The sequence below is a fragment of the Papio anubis genome, chromosome 10 (genome assembly GCF_008728515.1).
Source record: "Papio anubis isolate 15944 chromosome 10, Panubis1.0, whole genome shotgun sequence".
NCBI classification, from domain to species: domain Eukaryota; kingdom Metazoa; phylum Chordata; class Mammalia; order Primates; family Cercopithecidae; genus Papio; species Papio anubis.
Genome location: NC_044985.1, coordinates 10752012 through 10771512, shown reverse-complemented (window position 1 = coordinate 10771512; position 19501 = coordinate 10752012). Strand labels below are relative to the sequence as shown.

General features: G+C 44.0%; 1 protein-coding gene across 5 annotated transcripts in view; it reads left to right on the top strand.

The window, feature by feature from the left end:
- The window catches only part of CFAP221 (cilia and flagella associated protein 221), a 118247-nt gene extending 112062 nt beyond the window's left edge, over nt 1-6185 (top strand). For all 5 annotated transcript variants that reach the window (XM_003909214.4, XM_017947937.2, XM_017947936.3 and 2 more), the window contains 2 exons: nt 1186-1281; nt 5886-6185. In XM_003909214.4, the coding sequence (XP_003909263.2) occupies nt 1186-1281; nt 5886-5994 (205 nt within the window). In that variant the 3' untranslated portion in view covers nt 5995-6185. The remainder of the gene's footprint in view (nt 1-1185; nt 1282-5885) is intronic.
- The last annotated feature ends 13316 nt before the right edge of the window (nt 6186-19501 follow it).

Below are 19501 nucleotides of genomic sequence, written 5' to 3'. Positions count from 1 at the left end.
TTCAGTCTAATGAGGCTAGAACAACTCTTGCAGATTTCAAGGGTATTTTTCTTAATAGAAAATTGCCATGCCCGCCTCTTTTTACATATATCGCTGCTGACGTAAAGTGGCCCTGTTTGTAATTCCAGACTTTTGCAGCCTTTGTTGCCCTTTGTTGATCTTGGAAGCGTTTCTCTAATTCAGTATGGTGGAGATGGGTGCTGTCAACAAATTAGTTGTCCTGTTCTTCTAAAGTCCTGGAATCACTGAAACTAGAGGTTAAGTTTCCCAGCCTCCCTTGCAGTTAAGTTGTCCATTTTACTAAGTGTTTGCTGATGGAATGTTAGCAGACAAGATACAGTCCACTCCTGAGGTCAGCTCTTAACAGAGTGAGTGTGTCTCCTGCACACCCTCCCTCCCTGCTTTGCTTCAGCCGAAACCCACATGCAGTGGCCCAGCTTGAACCATCAAACAACAAAGCTCTAGGCCAGAGGTCAGCAAACTATAGCTCTGAACCAGATGTGGCCCACCACCTACGTTTGTAAATAAAGTATTATTGCAACACAACCACAGCCATTCAGTTATGTATTTTTCTATGATTTCTCTCTTGCTACAACAGCAAGAAACAAAAAGTTGTGTAGTTGTAACAAAGACTATATGACCCATTAAGTCTCTAGAGGAAAAGTTTACTGACCCCTGCTGTAAGGGATAGCAGACCACAAAAAGATTGAAAAAAAAAGAACTAGACTATTTAGAAATATATTGTTGAATTTTAAAGCCATTGTGGGCTTTCTAGTTATCTTCTTTGCTATTGATTTCTATTCTAATTCCATTGTAGTCAGAGAACATATTCTGACCAATTTTAGTCTTTTGAAATCTTTCAGGCTTTCTTTATAGCCCAATATACGGTCAGTTTGGTAAATGCTCCATGTACACTGGAAAAGAATATGAATTCTGTAACCCCCATTTTTTAAAATTGCTTTTTCTTCTCTGGTTATAAATAACTACCATTATGCCTACCATTGTTTGTTGGTGGAAAGCAATTTATCAGCCTTATGCTTCTTTTAATGTAAAACAACAAAAGTAGATGGAACTAAAGTTGAATACCACAAGAATTGCATAACTCCTAAATGATCACAATATTTCATTCTATTTTTACATTGGGAAGGAAAAGCAGTTCCCACTAAACATCTTATCACTTTGCAGTGAGCTCTGTGAGCAGAATGTAGAAGTTGTATTGACTCCAGAAATGATCAAAGTGGAATTCCCTATGTTGAACTACAAGGACATCAAGAAGGAGAAGTAAGTGGATGCTTTTATGCCTTATTAAAAGGTAATCTTGGGTGAAATTCGTTCTGCATAAAGTACAACATTGTCCTGTTGTCTGAGTCTAAATAGCTCAGTCTTTGAAAAAGACACATTTCTGGTGCTTCAAGAATTTAGATGGGTACTTTATTTTAGGCACAATTATACTCCCTGAAATCTTGTTATCAAGTAAGCCTTTTAAAACTGAAATCAATTTTCCATGTGCTTATCAATCAATTTCAGGATGTGTTTGTTTCTTATTAATAGCTGATTGAGTTTCATTCTGTATAAGGAACTGGCTCTGGAGCCAGACCATCTGGAGCTGCACCATTTATACATAGAAAATCTCAAGCCAAGTTATTGTCCTTATCAACTCTGGGCCTCAGTTTCCTCATCTGTAGCGTGCAGAAAATAAAATCTCCCTGTCACAGGGCAAATATAGGGATTAAATGAGATGCCAGCGATGGAAGCACCTAGCCAGTTGCCTGATGTGAACCAGAGCTCAGTAAATGTTCTCTCCTCCTCTCCTTCAGGGGCTAACTAGCCAAGCAAGCATCATCCTTTGAAAAACTGGTTTCAAAAACACAGTAATAAACATATAAAATGTGTTCCTCCTCATTGTAATGAAAGAAATACAAATTAAAACAAAAATTTTGAAGAATACTTTTTCATGTAAACCGCCTATAGTTCATACGCTTTTTAAGTTTGAAATTCCATGTGTACACTTTATTTTTATTCTTTTTCTTTGAAAAATGCCTTTATATTATTTTTTAAATTAGAAAATATAAAAAATTGTAAATATGATAGAAACAATAATTCTACCACCCAAAGGTAGTAACATACATTTTGATGTATGGTCTTCCAAAAATATAGATATTTATATTTATATATTTATATTATAGAGTTATATATGTATTTATATTTTGAACCATGTATATGGTTTAAATATATGGTGAAATATATATAAATATATATAGTTAATAATATTTTTTCCATATATATGGAAATCATCATACATGGTTTAAAATATAAATACAGGGCGCGGTGGCTCATGCTTGTAATCTCAGCACTTTAGGAGGCTGAGGCAGGTGGATCACCTGAGGTCAGCAGTTAGAGAACAGCCTGGCCAAAATGGTGAAACCCCGTCTCTACTGAAAATACAAAAATTAGCTGGGTGTGATGGCAGGTGCCTATAATCCCAGGTATTCGGGAGGCTGAGGCAGGAGAATCGCTTGAACCTGGGAGGCAGAGGTTGCGGTGAGCTGAGATCACATCATTGCACTCTGGCTGGGAGACGAGCAAAACTCCATCTCAAAAAAATAAATAAATAAAATATAAATACATATGGTTTTAACAAAATTCAGTCATATTATACATATTGTTTTATCTTCTGCACTTTTATTTCACAACATAAGCATATATTTATAAATATCCATATGAATTATTATATTTCCAAGTAGATGTACCATAATTTATTTAACCAACAATCTGCCAATGAATGTGTAAACTCTTTGCAGTGTTTTCTGTTATCAGTAGTGCTGCCACAAACATCCTGTGCCATAATTCCTTTCAAACTTATCAGACTGTTTTCTTAGGGTAAATTCCAGATCAATGCGTATTTTAAGGTTTTAATATATATTGCTTAATGACCATCCAGACAATGTGTTACCATCTCTCCTACTGGTAGAGGTTAGAACTGCCTGCATTCGAATGCCCTGGATGACGAGGAATAGTGTCATCTTTTTTTTTTTTTTTCATCTTTATCAATGAGACAGAACTTTTTTAAAGACCATCTCATTTTAATTTTAATTTCTTTGTTTACAAGTTAACTAAAAATGTGTCTGTGCCTTTCAACCATTTCTCTTCTTTTATGAGGGACTTGTTTTGCCTATTTTGCCTATATTTCTGCCTTATTTGCAAGAGTCCGTCATTTATTAAGGATTATTACCCTTTCTTATATATGCTGCAAATTTGTTCTCTCAGTTTGTCTTCTACTTTGTTGTGCGGGGCCTGCCTTTTCTGAAAGGAATGCTTACATTTCTTAGAGCAGTATGAGGTCTCTCTTTTTTTTGTGATAGTTTCAGAGACCTGCGGCAGCCAACACTGCTCAGAAAATAGATTGGCAGTTTCTGGTAAAAGAAAATGTAGGAAACAACATTTTAAATAGAATTTCAGTAAGCATCTGTTTTGATCAGTTAATTAATTAGTTAATTAATAGACTATTGTGTTCTCCCACCCAGCACATAAAACCTCTTGCACCTCAACACACAGATGCACTTTGTGTTTTGCTTCAAGTTTCAAAAAACTGACAAAGGGTTTTAAATGAAAACCTTTTTTTTTCTATTTCAAATATTACCTCTGGACATAGAATGACTTGCTCCAGGAGCAGGGTAATATTCAATACCTATCTATTCACTTGCTCTTTTTTTTTTTTTTTTTTTGGTAGTCTCATTTCAAACCATGGAGGCGCAAGGAGTGCAGTGGCCAGATCTCATTTTGCTGCAAGCTCCGCCTCCCGGGTTCCACGCCATTCTCCTGCCTCAGCCTCCCAAGTGGCTGGGACTACAGGCATGCCCGGCCTGGATTTTTGTATTTTTTAGTAGAGACGGGGTTTCACCGTGTTAGCCAGGGTGGTCTCGATCTCCTGACCTCGTGATCTGCCCGTCTCGGCCTCCCAAAGTGCTGGGATTACAGGCGTGAGCCACTGCGCCCGGCCTCACTTGCTCTTTTGCATGAGTCTTCACTCTTTATACCATGGAGCTAACGTTGAATGGCATTTGGTTATTGGTTATCAAATTATTAAACGAAATAGAATTTATTACTTTACATATTCACCCAAAGTGGTTTATCATTTTTTACGTACTTTTAGTACTTTACAAAAAAAAAAAACTAACAATGATCTGTAAACATTTTCTGCACACCAAGTCAACTTCTAATTTTTTCAAAATATATATATACATTTGACACATTTGCAATAAACATTTCCATGACATTTTTAATTTACCTCTTTGGTAGGTAAAATTATTTTATGTACATTTTTTGTGCATCAAAATTGTCAACATAATTGTCATTTTATTGGCTGCATAGTATTCCAGCAAGTTGCTATTCTGCGGACCGTTTTCAAAAGTGATTTGGTTCAGAAACTCTCCTCTGCTCACATCAAGCCTAATCCTGTGCTCTGTTTTTTCCTCTCTATTCTTACTTTTTCCTCCTCCTCACCTCCTTCTCTCAGCCAGAAGTCAACAGAGTCCTCCCTGCCAGACACCCAGAGCCTGGACAGACAGGGATGGAACAAAAAAAAAAACACATCAGCAGCGTCCCATTCCCCCCTGAGGACTGTTCTTTATTTGGTTTCTGGAAAACATTTATTTTCATGGATGCAAAGAATCATCATCTGCTCTCACTCAATGGCTGAAATTAACCAGAAAGATGCTTTGCTGCCTGGATAGCGGTCTTGGCCCTTTCAAGACCCACGGGAGAATCATATTCCGCATAAAATGTTCAAAGAACTGGGAGACTGTGACTTTAGTTGCTGACACATCTTTCAGCACTCCTTAGATCAACACAGTATTACTCAATCATTATTATCTCTCAGGGGAGACAGGATCTTGATATTTTTAGACATGATTCCATAAAATGATACCAATTAATTTCTTTAATTATGTGCATCAGGGAATATCTTAATTCTCCATTTTTCAGGTATTTCTGGTTTTCCAAAACTGTCAGCCATTTGCCAAACATGTCACCCTCTTTAGAAAATGTCTTGGAAGCACTTTATTTTATATTGGATTTATATTGCCCAAGCAGATTATATAGCTGAGTTCACAGTCTTTGAACAAGACATAGGTCCTTGTAACCGAAACCCTCATCATTTCCTCCCACATATCTGGATGCTGGTGAGCACCATGACAGTCTCTGAGCCGAGTCTCCATCTTAACCCTTGGCCCCAGCCCACCAAGAGGCAAGTTGGCCCATAAGAAGCCCAGGTCCTCCCCATCTCTCAGCACTTTGTCTACTCCCACTGCACCCCTCAATTGATAGCCTCATTTTACACTACGTCCAGTCAAAGTTCTACCCTGCAACCCTCGCCACACCAGCATCAGCCTCAGCTCCACGTCAGCCACTACTTGGTCCAGGTGCACAACCCTCCCTGAGGTGCCCACTCTTCTGGAGCCATTGCCAGAATCAGAAATAGTGTGTGTCTACCTCATTCATAAAGATGGAAAAGCAGCCAGCGTTGACTGAGCACTCAGAAGACCTCACACCAGGATCTCTGTGACTAAGATCTCATTTCACCTTCACTACAATGCTGGGAGATGGGAATTACACCATTCGTACAGCAGGAAACAGGGGCTCTGGATGCTTAGGTAACTTGCCCGTGCTCAGAAACTGATGCAGCTGAGACCAGAAGCCAGGTGTGAACCATTCATAAGCTGAGTGCTTTCCCTGGTAACTAAACTATCACTAACTGTGGTGAAAACCTTCTTTGTATATTAAATGAAATGCTCCTCCAACCTTCACCAGCAGTGCTGGGGGTGGGGCGACTTACATGGTATTATTAAGTGTCCTCATGTTTCCTTGTTGGGTTTTTTGATTCCCAGAGAAGTGAAAGATCAAGCACAACCAGCAGAGAAGGCGGGAGAGAAGCTACTCGAGGAGATGAGGAACCTGCGGGGCAAAGCTCTCAACACATACCTGATTCTAGAATGAAAGTCACCAGTAGGTCAGTCCCTTCCATTTGCTTTCTGCGGGCCACTGTGGCCCCTTGCATCCATTTACATGCCAGCCATCTCTGCAATTAAAGTTTCTGGAGAAAACAATGAAATGTAGAGGATGTATATATCTTTTAAGTGATAATTATAAATCTTATATTTAAAAATAAAATGGCGTTAGGATGATGACAGCATTGTTAGCTTCTTGGTTTGGTGTTTAGTGCTGGAATGCTTCTGAGCAATGTGTGATGAGAGGCTAAGAGCCGGGCACTGGCAGCTGTTTCTGGGGGTCTTTTGGAGGTGTGCTGTGGTGGGAGAGTGGCTTTGAGGAGGGGATACTCTCCCATCTCTGCGAAGTAGCCACCTCCATCCCCTGGGCGTCACTAGATTTGGCTTTGAAAGAGCAACACTGGTATGAATGTTGGCTCCCCATGTAGCTGTGCAGGTGGCAGACACTGGCAGGGGGCCTGGACCTGGAGAGGACACTGTGAGGTGACTAGAGCTTGCAGACCAGTTTCCCAGGAGGAAAGCATCCTCCTGGGAACTCACAGAAGCACCTGGCGCAGGAGGATCCAGGAGTTCCAGTGAACACGTGTCAGTAAAAACCAGGCCTCAGTATTGTGTTTGTGAACATGACTGTCTTCATATGCACAGGCCGGGAAGGCTGATGACATTTGGGTTGTGTTATAATAACCCATAATTATCCAAATATATTTGGATGTATTCCCTCCACTGATTTTTCTATGAATACATTTAAATGGCTGGTATCAGACTGTATGTGTGTAGTCTTCATTAACTTATTGATTCTGACATTTTTCTAGAATTCGTTATTTCATCATAAAATCTAAACTCTTTAGGGACAAGAAAGCCTATTTGAGATAGGTCTTCACATACTTTAAACACGTAAATGTTAAAGATGGTTTCCTTGTCATGCAATACAATAGGTAAACAAGTGAGCCTGGGTCTGTGAAACCCATTTCTGCAGTGTTTGTCTTGAACAGCTCCTAGTCTAGGTGCAGAAGAGAAGTTTTCATGACTCAGTTATGCACCGAGTCTCTGGGAAATGTCCTGGGGTGGGGGAAGGGGGACACCGACAGCAGGAGCAGAGCCTGGTGGCCACTGGGTCGCCAAATAAAACACAGGATGCCCAGTTAAAGAGGAATTTCAGATATGCAGCAAATAACGTGTTCCTGTATGTCCCAATAGTATATGTACTACTTGGAACATATGCCACTAAAAACTTAGTCATTGCTTCTCTGAAATTCACATTGGACTGGGCATCCTATATCTTCATTGGCTGAATCTGGTAACCCTGCTTGACACTCAGTGGTGTTTGAGAGACAACATGTGAATGAATGATGGAATGCTGGAATGCTGGAATAAGGTGGGGGTCGCAGTTAACACCAGATTTGTGGGTGAGGCACCGGGCAGGCTTGCTGACCACTGGGAGCATGATTTGTTTTCCCTGGAGTCTACCATGTAGCAGACCCTCTGCGGACTAGAGTGGGGGCCGCTCCTCCAGTCTTCTTGCCCTCCCCTGAAAGAAACACTGTGGGTCCTGCTCCACAGCAGACACCCCAGGGATAGAAGTTATGTGACTCCCTGAGCTGGCGAAGACCCTACCACTCGTGTGACTTCAAGGCCTGGGAAGAATCAGAGGGACTCTGGACTCCCAGGACACAGAGCTAGTTGACTGTGATGGGCAAATGGACCTGGGCTGGTGACAGGGACACTGCCTGCTACAGCCTGAGGACGGCAGAGTGCTCATTCCAGAGTCACCCACAACGGCCTCTGTGCTTTCTTTCTCTGCTTCTCATCTTCCTCCTTCTTCCCTCCTCTTCCTGTTCCTCCTTCTCCTTCCCCTTATCCTTCTTTTCTGAACTACCAATTTGCCCATGTCATCAGCTTTGGGGATAAAATGAGGTTGCATTAACTTTACTACTCAAAGGTCACAATTTCTGTTTCTCATCCCACTTTTGACAAAAATAGCATGCTTACCTTCCAGAAGTTGCTTTTCCTTCTGAGATAAGTCCAGGCACTTACTTGTCTCACTTGTCCCAAGAGGCTGGTTCTGTTGACCACGAAGGAGCCCTGGGCCTTTGGCTGCAGTTGCTGCCCCGGCACAGTAGTGTCCCTGCAGGCTGGCACCTGATGGGCATCTGCTCGCTGTGGGGATTGAGGCTCATGCCACCATGGCTGGCTGGACGGTGGTGCAGAGGGGAGGAGCCACCACTCCATGCTGATGCGGGCCTAGGAGGTGGCACATGTGCATACACCCACACATGCACACACACACACATATGCACACACATGCACACAAAATTCCTAAGAGTTGCTGAGTACCATCCAGGAGCCAGGCACAGATTCAAGTCTCAGAGGGGCCACTACCCGAAGTCGGCCTCATGGCACAGCAGACACACCATCAACAGGAAACAGACTTACGCGCGTGTGTAGTGTAATGTCGGGTTGTGAGCACTGCTGCTGGAGAATGCTGGAGTATGGCAAGGAATAGGGAGTGGCCACCAGAGGCCCCTCAGAGGAGCTGTCATTGAGTGGATGTGTGACTGAAGTGAAGGAGAAAGCCATGCGGTCATTTGGGAATGGAGCTTTCAAGCCCAGGGACAGCACCTGCAAAGGCCCTCCAAGGAGCTGTGCCTGGAGTGCTGAGGGAGTGGGAAGAAGGCCTGGGGAGCTGAGGGAAGCATGGCCGGGAACGGACACAGAGGTAGCCAGGGGCCAGGCGCGTGGCCTCTTGCAGCCAGAGAACAGACTTTGGATTTGGGATTTCATGCTCAGTGAGAGGGGGAGCTTTTACAGGGACTGAGCAGGGGAATAACATGAGCTGTTTTCTGTTTTAAGCAGATTTTTCAAGTTTGTGTGCAGAATTGACTGCAGGGAGTAGGGGTGCAATAAAGGAGGCCATCTAGGGGCCGCAGCAGGGGTCTGGCTCTGGAATGCTCGTCACAGCTCCTGCTGTCTGGCACCAAGGCTTTTTCCGAGGATAAACTGGACAGGCTCACCTCAGGGTCGGACATCTTGTCACACCCACGGACGAAAACAAAAGTGGGTGCTCCAGGCTGGAACCCTGGGATAGGGTGAAGAGAAGAGGCCCTTCCATTCCCCTGCACCAGGCGTCTACAGGGAAGGGCCATGCTCTAGGCCTTGGCCATGAGAAGCCTCAACCCAGAGGCACATTGGAGCCACTCTGCACAGCTTCGTAGGTATACCCCGCCCAAGCTGTGCCCCAGACCACCTGGATCAGGCCTTCTGGGGTGGGGCCCAGGCAATAATGGTGTTCAAGGCCCCCCACATGGATCTGATGTGCAGCCAGGGTTGGGCCATGGCCTCTAAGGTAAAGTCCAGATTCCTTCCGTGGCCCTGCGGGCCCTTGCTTCTCCATGTTCCCCTCCACTTTTCATCTGCAACCTTTTCTGTCCGTGTAGGAAACTGGTGAGTGCCTGACTTTGGAGCCCGACTGGTTGCCTCTGAATCCCGGTCCTGCTCTTACTCACTATGTGGCCTTCTTAACATTTCCGAACTTCATTTTCCCCTCGCGCAAAGACAAGTGCTCACCTCACATGGGGTTGTGAGGATTCAATTAGGAAATGTGCAGAGCATACCTGGCATAAAACAAGAGCCCAAACACGTGAGTTTCCCTTCGCTCACAGGGCAGGACCTAAGCAGCAGTCATTTTTAAAACCTTTTTATTTAGGAATAATTTTAAACTAAAGGAAAACTTGCAAAAATGGTACAGAAAGTTGCCATCTATATTTTACTCAGATTCCTCTAACATTAACATCTCCTGCACGACAAATGACCAGAAACAGGAAATTACAATTGGTACACCTTTATTGAGTAATGTCCCTTCAGTGTTCCAGGAGTCCACACTGCAGTTGGTCAGCGTGTCCCCTTCTTCTCCTCATCTGTGACAGTTCCGCAGTCTTTTCTCATCATTTGTGACCTTGACACCTTTGACAGTTGTTTTGTAGACTGGCCCTTAGAGTGTATGTGTGTCTAATGCTTTCCCAAGACTAGGGTGAGATTATGCATTTTTGCAAGAATTCCGCAGAAGCCATATGTTCTTCTTGGTGCATCTTACCAAGGGGCTTGTGACGTCGATATGTCTTCTTACTGGTGATGTTTACCTTGGTTGCTTGGCTAAAGTGGTGTCTGCCAGGTTTCTCCACTGGAACATTAATATAATCATGGGGAGAGACTTTGAGATTATGCAAACATCCTGTTTCTCCTCAGCTTTTTTCCCACTCTGTATCTACCTATCTGCATATGAATTCCCACTTTAGCATCCATCAGTGAGTGGGTTTTGTCTGCCACAGCCATTACCATGATGTCTGCTTAATGATAATGTCCATGAGCTGTCCCTCACCCTCATTTAGTTACTTCTTTATTCAGTAGATTTTTATATCAGCATGGAATCATGGACATTTATTTTATTATACAGGTTATAATCCAGCACTACCGTTGTTTATTTTGTTACTCAAATTGTTCCAGCTCTGGCCATTGGGAGCCCCTCAGGTTATGCCTCTGACCTTTCAGTGCGTCCTCAATCTTTCCTAAGCACATCTTTACTTTCCAGCATCACAGGATATTCCAGACTCATCTGTGTCTTTCCCACATCAGTCCTGGAATCAACCATTTCTCCAAGTAGCCCTCGTTCCTTTCATTGGAGAATGGCATTTAGAAATCAAGACCTGCTACAGAAACTGGTACTTGTTGCTACTGTAATCCAATTGCTTCTGAGCCCTCTCAGTGGCCACAGCTAGAAAATACAAGTATTTATACTGAGTCCCCCTCAACACGCACACACACACACACATTTTTATCTCTCTATCTTTATGTCTTGTATATATATCAAAAAACATGAATTATGGCCAGGCGTGGTGGCTCACACCTGTAATGCCAGCACTTTGGGAGGCCAAGGTGAGGAGATCGCTTGAGCCTGGGAGTTTGAGACCAGCCTGGGCAACATGGCGAAACCTCATCTCTACTAAAAACACAAAAATACAAAAAATATAGCCAGGCATGGTGGCAAACACATGTAGTCCCAGCTACATGGGAGGCTGAGGTGGAAAGATCACCTGAGCCCAGGAAGTCGAGGCTGCAGTGAGCCATGATCACGCCACTGCACTCTGGTCCGGGTGACAGAATGAGACCCTGTCTCAAAAAAAAAAAATTGATACCAATGCTTCTGATTCCAGTCCAACACCTGGGGTTTGTTTTGGCCTTCCTCCTTTCCTTATTTGTAACTTCTTTCCCCTTCAGTGAGCAGCTTAGCTCCCATCATCTACAATGTATTACCTTATGTGTTCAATATTGGTGTATCCGGAAAGTAATATCTCATTTGCTAACACATCTCCTTGCGAGAAACACATTTACTAACTGCATTACAGTATTAGTGTCATTTTTACTTTAGCTTTATAGAGTCCAGTTAAAATACTGGTTCCCAAGTTGCCTGGGCTGTTTCCGTTGCTTTCTTTGTCTCCTACTCCCATCAGTGTGGTTGTTTTCATATGGGTTAGGTTCATGTGTTACTGTTTGTACTCCATCTTGGGTTCCCCTGCACCCTCGTTGGGCTTAATTATGTATTTCAGGGTATGTGGAACATTACAATGGCTCTAAATACAAAGATACTCAGAGAAGTATCATTCCTTCCCATTCCCAATCCGTCTCCATTCCGCCATCTTGCTGCCCCATGGGTACCCACCCCTCCCCCTGTGGGCAACCATCTCTTTAGTTTCTGGTTTATCCTTCTTGTGGGTAATTTTTAAGGCCCCCGAGGGCTCCCATGTGCTCCTCTGCATTCCTCCTCCACAGGAACCAGTCACTGACCTGACCTACCAGCAGCTTCTCAAGCATAACCCACTCATCCGCACCCCCGGGCCTCCGCACATGCTATTCCCTATGACCCCACCACCTTCTTGCTTAGTGTCCTTCTCACCTAAGGTTTCCCCAGGCCCCTGCCCCTTGGCCCCTGTACTGACCTCTGAGGCAAGGCCTACTTAGTCCCTGCATCTGTGGAGAGGAAGGGCCCAGGCAGTCTGTTCAAGGAATTGCTTCCCTCAGCATCCATGTTTAACACCACACTGTGTACATTGCTTCATTCATCAACACCCAACCAGCAGCTAATGAATCCCTGGCTAATTCTACCTACCCAGTCTCCCTTTCTTGCCCCACATTGCATTGTTGGTGTGAACTTTCTGGCTCCAGGCTTGGTGTGAATTTTCTGGCTCCAGACTTTGAGCCTGTTCCCATGTCTTCTTACTGGTGATGTTTACCTTGGTTGCTTGGCTAAAGTGGTGTCTGCCAGGTTTCTCGTATGTCCATTTCAGTTTCCCCACCTATAAATGCAATAGTCGGTTTCTCTTAGTTCTCTGCTCTACACACGTTGAAAAGGTTGTGGCCCCGTGGAAAGATTGTATTGACTGTGTTGGGGATCTGGTGCCACCTGGTGGATGCCACAAGAAAGGCCTCTCCTGCCTCCCAAGTTGTAACCTGTGTCCCACCAAATCGACTTCCAAATAATGTTTAACAGAGTATCACCTGTGCTTTCCTTCCTTGTTTCAGACCACTTTTAGGTGAAAAAGGCAAAAAAGCCTTATATGTATTTTCTTCCACAATCAGTACCTCAGAAAAAGTTACTTCGGTGAAATCATTGACCACGTGATGTTTGGGGACTCCCTGTGGGATCAGTCATCCGGGTTCCTTAGGGACCATGGCCATAATCAGGGGCTGGCCAAGGGAATGAGTATCCCTGGGTTCAACAGCTGTCTCCGAAGACCTGCCAGCTCCCCGTGTCTTGCACTGACTCAGGTTATCATGCCATTCTAAGGCCAAAAATATCTATGACCAAAGAATCAGGATACTTCACTGCAGTCACTTTTTTTTTTTTTTTTTTTTGAGGCAGAGTCTTGCTCTGTCACCTAGGCTGAAGTGCAGTGGCACAATCTCTGCTCACTGCAACCTCCGCCTCCTGGGTTCAAGCTATTCTCCTGCCTCAGCCTCTCAAGTAGCTGGGATTACAGGGACCCGCCACCAGGCCCGGCTAATTTTTGTATTTTTAGTAGAGATGGGGTTTCACCATATTGGCCAGGCTTGTCTCAAACTCCTAATCTCAGGTGATCCTCCCACCTCAGTCTCTCAAAGTGCTGGGATTACAGGCGTGAGCCACTGTGCCTGGCCAAGTCCCTTCATTTTAGAAGCGATTATCATTGCTTTCCTTTCTAGAATTTCCAGTTTGTGAAGTATTTTCCCAATGATCCTCAAAACATTCTGAGACATAGAGTAGCTGTTATTAGTGTGACTTTATGCAGAAACTCAGGCCCAGAAAGCTTCATGGACTTACCCAATTGGCAGAAGAGCCAGGTTTGGGCAGGACCTTGGTTTCCTGCAAAGGTTTGGTTGTCTAACCAGGCGTGGTGGCGTGTACCTGTAGTCCCAGCTACCTGGGGGACTGAGGTGGGAGGCTCACCTGAGCCCAGGTAGTCGAGGCTGCAGTGAGCCATGATCCTGGTACCCAGTCCACTCTTCTCTCTACCACATGGTAATCAATGAAAATATTACAGATTTAGATTTTTTAACTTTTTATTTAAACTTTCAGCTTTGGGGTCTCTAAGAGTAAAGATATTATGTGATGATATTTGTATTTTACTTAATTATTCTTTAAAATATTTAATATGGAAAAATATACAAATTAGCGAATGTCCTTTGCTCTAAAGAAATCAGCTGGTAAGTTTGCCCCACTCAGCAGCAGCCATGTCTTACTCATTTCTGTATCCCCAGAACGCAGCAAGATGTTTGGCACAATACAGTGTCTCAATAAACATTTTTTGAGGCCAGGTGTGGTGGCTTACACCTGTAGTCCCAGCACTTTGGGAGGCTGAGGCAGGTAGAGCCCTTGAGCCCAGGAGTTCCAGACCACCCTGGGCAACATGGCGAAACCCTGTCTCTACAAAAAACACAAAAATTAGCCAGGCATGGTGGCCCATGGCCAGCTACTCAGGAGGCTGAGGTGGAAGGATCACTTGAACCTGAGAGGTCAAGGCTACAGTAAGTCGACATTATACCACTGCACTCCAACCTGGGCAACAGAGCAAGACCCTGTCTCAATTTTTTAAAAAAAATTGTCCAGGAACAGTGGTTCATGTCCATAATCTCAGCACCTTGGGAGACCGAGGTGGGCAGATTGCTTGAGCTCAGGAGTTCAAGACCAGCCTGGGGAACATGGCAAAACCCCGTCTCCACAAAAAATACAAAAAAGATTAGCCAGGTGTGGTGGTGCACATCTGTGGTCCCAGCTACTGGGGAGGGTAAGGTGGAAGGATCACTTGAACCCAGGAGGCTGAGGCTGCAATGAGCCGAGACTGTGCCACTGCACTCCAGCCTGAGCAACAGAGCAAGACCCTGTCTCAGAAAAGTAACAATAATGTTTGTTGAATTAAGGAATATAAAATAAATATGAAAACTATGTATCTAATATTCATTTACATTTTCATGGACATGCATGTTCATAGAGTATATTTGCTGTAAAAAACATAAGAGTTGGTTCTAATAGATAAATTTAGAATCCAGAACATCAAGATGGAAGGACATGGAATGTCATCTAGCCCCACCCTGGTAAGTATTGGTGGAATCTCTGTAAATTTATCAAGTCCATGCAGTTTCCTTGCCTTTTATTAAATAAGGGGAAGTAACAGTATTGACTTCATAGAATTGTTGTGAGGTTAGATGAGATCATCCTGGTAACACAATGCACAATAAATAAACAATAAATATTAGCTGTTATTAGGATCACAATATTTATTTGTTAAGGGAGTGAAACTGAGTCCTCACTCACCATTTCATCTTCTTCAGTTATCCTTCCTACCCTCCACCCATTCATCTCCTGTGCTCCAATAGCTATGTTGGGATCTAGGCATGAAAGAGAACTTTCCAGATGGTGAAGGGGATGGAGCACTGCACTAAAGAACACTAGGCCAGGCGCGGTGGCTCACAGCCTGAAATCCTAGCACTTTGGGAGGCTAAGGCAGGAGGATCGCTTGAGCCCAGGAGTTTAAGACCAGCCTAGGCAACATAGTGAGACTTCATCTCTACAAAAAAAAAAAATTTAATTAGCTAAGTATGGCGGCACATGCTTGTAGTCCCAGCTACCCAAGAGGCTAAAGTAGAAGGACCACTTGAACCCAGGAGGTCGAGGCTGCAGTGAGCTGTTATCGCCGCACCACTGCACTCTAGCCTGGGTGACAGAGCAAGACTCTTTCTCAAAACACACACACACACACACACACACAAGTCTCTTCCAGCAGAGTTTTGAGGATGGGTTTCAGTAAATGTTTAAAGAATGGAAATGGTTAGACTATGGACTCCCTGAAGGTAGGGGAATGGATTTGACCCAGGGGTCACTGATGTCTCTTCCAAAGATATGGAGACGTCCCTCTCAGGTCTCTTTGCCCAAACCATGCAGCCTTCCCTTTTGGATTAAGACCACTGGCCCTCAGCTCTCTCTCACTAGATGGCATCGCAGAGAGGGGTTTCAGCACGAAGGCAAGGAGACCTTCCTCTCCTGGAGGACATCCTGCAGGAGGCCTGGGAGCACCAAGAAAATGGGCAGCCCCTTACCGTGAGCCACAGCACCCCTCCCCTTCCTCCTCACCATGAGCCCCCTCAGAGCAAGCCAGGCGGGCCAGAGGCTGATAGGCTGGCATTACAAGACAGGCTGAGCTTATCTCATCCCTTCTTTCAGGAATTTAGACCAGGAAGTAGAGAGAGACCGAGCAAGTTAGCAACAGGAACAGAAGCTGGAGAGTTATGAAATGGAGAAATTGGGTGGGACAGCTGCGATGGGCCATGAGCTACTGAAGTTGCAGGCAGTGAAGAACTGGGTTTTTGGTGTTTGGAAAACATGAGGAAAAAAGTAGATGTACCAAGAGATAGCAAGAAGCAAGCTGGGATAGAACCCAAGCACACCCATTTCTGAGTTGCCACCCCCATTCCCAGCCAGCCCCTGGAACAGGGCCCAACCAACCTGAAAACCATCTCTGTCTTGAAAAAGCTTAAGTGACTCTGCTTCTTACCACCAAAGAACCTGATCAGATCTTGGGACTTGGCCAAGGCATGGACCCAGGGTCTGGTGACACATTCTCCAAAAGTGGTGTGTTCTTAGAAAAGTATTTCATTTCTGATACTCTGTTTACAGGAAGTTTGATAAAACCACTGTGAAAAGACTTTTCAAGGAAGCAGTGCACTTTGAGGTGTATATAAAAGGTAGTCAAAGAACACTTATCCTTCCCACACACCCCCATAACCGATAGTGCAAGCTTTACACCTACACACACACACACACACAAATACATATAGACACACAGAGTGTGTGCCCTATCTCAGGTCCAGCTATCAATATCTCAAAAGCTAGAGGCCCACCAAATGTGGGGTGCTTTTTTTGTGCTTACTGTTCCTGTTGGTGGAAGTTGATCTCATTTGAGGCTGAATCTCGGGACAGGCTACTCCCAAGGTCACCACTGCCTGGAGCTCCAAGCTGGCCACGCTTGGGGCGCCAATGGATCTGTTATGCACCCAAGCCTCCCCACCCCCCACCTTCCAGAAGTCCTCACCCCTGCTTCAGGCTGATGTGCCCTTCTTCTTCAACAAGAAGAGCTAACTATTCTAAATATGCATGCACCCAATACAGGACCACCCAGATTCATAAAACAAGTTCTTAGAGACCTGTGAAGAGACTTAGACTCCCACACAATAATAGTGGGAGACGTCAACATCTCTCTGTCAGTACTAGACAGATCTGTGAGACAGAAAATTAGCAAGGCTAATCAGGACTTGAACTCAGCTTTGGATCAAGTGGACCTAGTAGACATCTGCAGAACTCTTTACGCCAAATCAACAGAATATACATTATTCTCAGTGCCACATGGCACTTATTCCAAAATCGACCACGTAACTGGAAGTAAAACTCTCCTCAACAAATGCAAAAGAACTGAAATCATAACAAACGGTTTCTCAGACCACAGTGCAATCAAATTAGAACTCAGGATTAAGAAACCCACTCAAAACCACATAATAATGTGGAGATTGAACAACTTGCTCCTGAATGACTCCTGGGTGAATCATGAAATTAAGGCAGATATCAAGAAGTTATTTGAAACCAATGAGAACAAAGAAACAACATACCAGCTTCTCTGGGACACAGCTAAAGCGGTGTTAAGAGGGAAATTTATAGCACTAAATGCTCACATCAGAAAGCTTGAAATATCTCAAATTGATACCCTAACATCACAATTAAAAGGGCTAGAGAAGCAAGAACAAATTAATTCAAAAACTAGCATAAGACAAGAAATAACTAAGATCAGAGAAAATTTGAAGGAAATAGAGACACAAAAAACCCTCCAAAAAATCAATGAATCCAGTAACTGATTTTTTTAAAAAATTAACAAAATAGATAGACCACTTTAGACTAACAAAGAAGAAAAGAGAGAAGAATCAAATAGACACAATAAAAAATGGCAAAGGGGATATCACTGTTGGGAACAGGCCCCCCAAAATCTGGCCATAAACTGGCCCCAAATCTGGCCATAAACAAAATCTCTGCAGCACTGTGACATCTTCATAATGGCCATGACGCCCATGCTGGAAGGCTGTGGGTTTACTGGAATGAGGGCAAGGAACACCTGGCCCACCCAGAGTGGAAAACCACTTACAGGCATTCTTAAACCACAAACAATAGCATGAACCATCTGTGCCTTAAGGACGTGCTCCTGCTGCAGATAACTAGCCCAACCCATCCGTTTATTTCAGCCCATCCCTTTGTTTCCCGTAAGGGATACTTTTAGTTAATCTAAAATCTATAGAAACTGTGCTAATGACTAGCTTGCTGTTAATAAATACGTGGGTAAATCTCTGTTCGGGGCTCTCAGCTCTGAAGGCTGTGAGACCCCCGATTTCCCACTTTACATCTCTATATTTCTGTGTGTGTGTCTTTAATTCCTCTAGCGCCACTGGGTTAGGGTCTCTCCGATCAAGCTGGTCTCATTAAGTGGCGAACATTCGTGGGGGCTCAAATCCAGGTCAAAGGGTCCCCAGAGCAATGGTTGGAGAACGTGGAACTAGCTGGAGGATACCTGAGTACTCTTAAAGCAATCCCCGTGGTGAGTAAGAAGGGGAGCTCGGAAGCATCAGGCTAACAATGGGACAGGTATGGGCTCTGGTTCATTCCACCTTGGAACTTTTTCACACTGATGATGAGGAGGAAGGAGAGTATAACAAAGTAACAGAAGAGGTTACAGAGCAGGTTTATTTGCCAGCTAAAGCTAAAGCAGCAAAGGAGGAAGAGGTTCATCCCTACCCTTCTGCACCCCCTCCTTATAATTTTGAAGAAAACGACTCTCCAGATCTTTCTTTTCTGGAGGACACTGGGTGAAAAGTAGTTGCCCCAGTGACTGTTCGAGCAGCACCTTGAGCAACCGCTCTTAGTTCTATTCAGGCAGCAATTCAGCATGCTAGACAAGAGGGTGATTTAGAGGCTTGGCAGTTCCCTGTTACGATACACCCCCTAGATCAACAGGGAAATATTATAGCTACATTTGAGTCTTTTCCTTTTAAATTACTCAGAGAATTTAACATGGACCAGGTTCTCCTTTTGTAATGGGACTATTAAAGAATGTTGCTGTTTCCAGTCAGATGATTCCTACTGACTGGGACGCTCTTACTTGAGCTTATCTAACTCCTGCTCAGTTTTTACAATTTAAAACTTGGTGGGCAGATGAAGCTTCCATTCAGGCTGCTCACAATGCCCAGGTCCAACCTCAAATTAATATAACTGCAGATGAACTTTTGGGAGTTGGCGGCTGAGCTGGTTTAAATGCACAAGTGGTCATGCAGTATGATGCCACAGAACAGCTTAAAGGAGTGTGCATTAGAGCTTGGGGAAAAATCACTTCAGGTGGAGAACAATACCCTTCCTTTAGTGCTATAAAACAGGGACCAAAAGAACCATATGTGGATTTTATAGCTCAGTTACAGGAGTCTCTTAAAAAGGTGATGCAGATTCAGCTGCTCAGGATATAGCATTGCAGTTATTAGCTTTCCACAATGCTAATCCCGATTGCCAGGCTGCTGTGTGACCTATCAGAGGGAAAACACATTTAGTTGATTATATCAAGACCTATGATGGTATAGGAGGTAATCTGCATAAAGCTACTTTGTTGGCAATGGCAGGACTGAGAGTGGATAAAGGAAATACTCCATTTCCTGGAGCTTGTTTTAACTGTGGGAAGCATGGTCATACTAAAAAAGAATGTAGAAAAAAATCAGAGAGTCAGGCCGCCAGATAGGGGAAAAAAGAAAACTGCTGAGCCTGAAATATGTCCAAAATGTAAAAAAGGAAAACATTGGGCTAATCAGTGGCACTCTAAGTTTGATAAAGATGGGAACCCGATTTCGGGAAACACCGTGAGGGGCCCAACCTGGGCCCCATTCTAAAC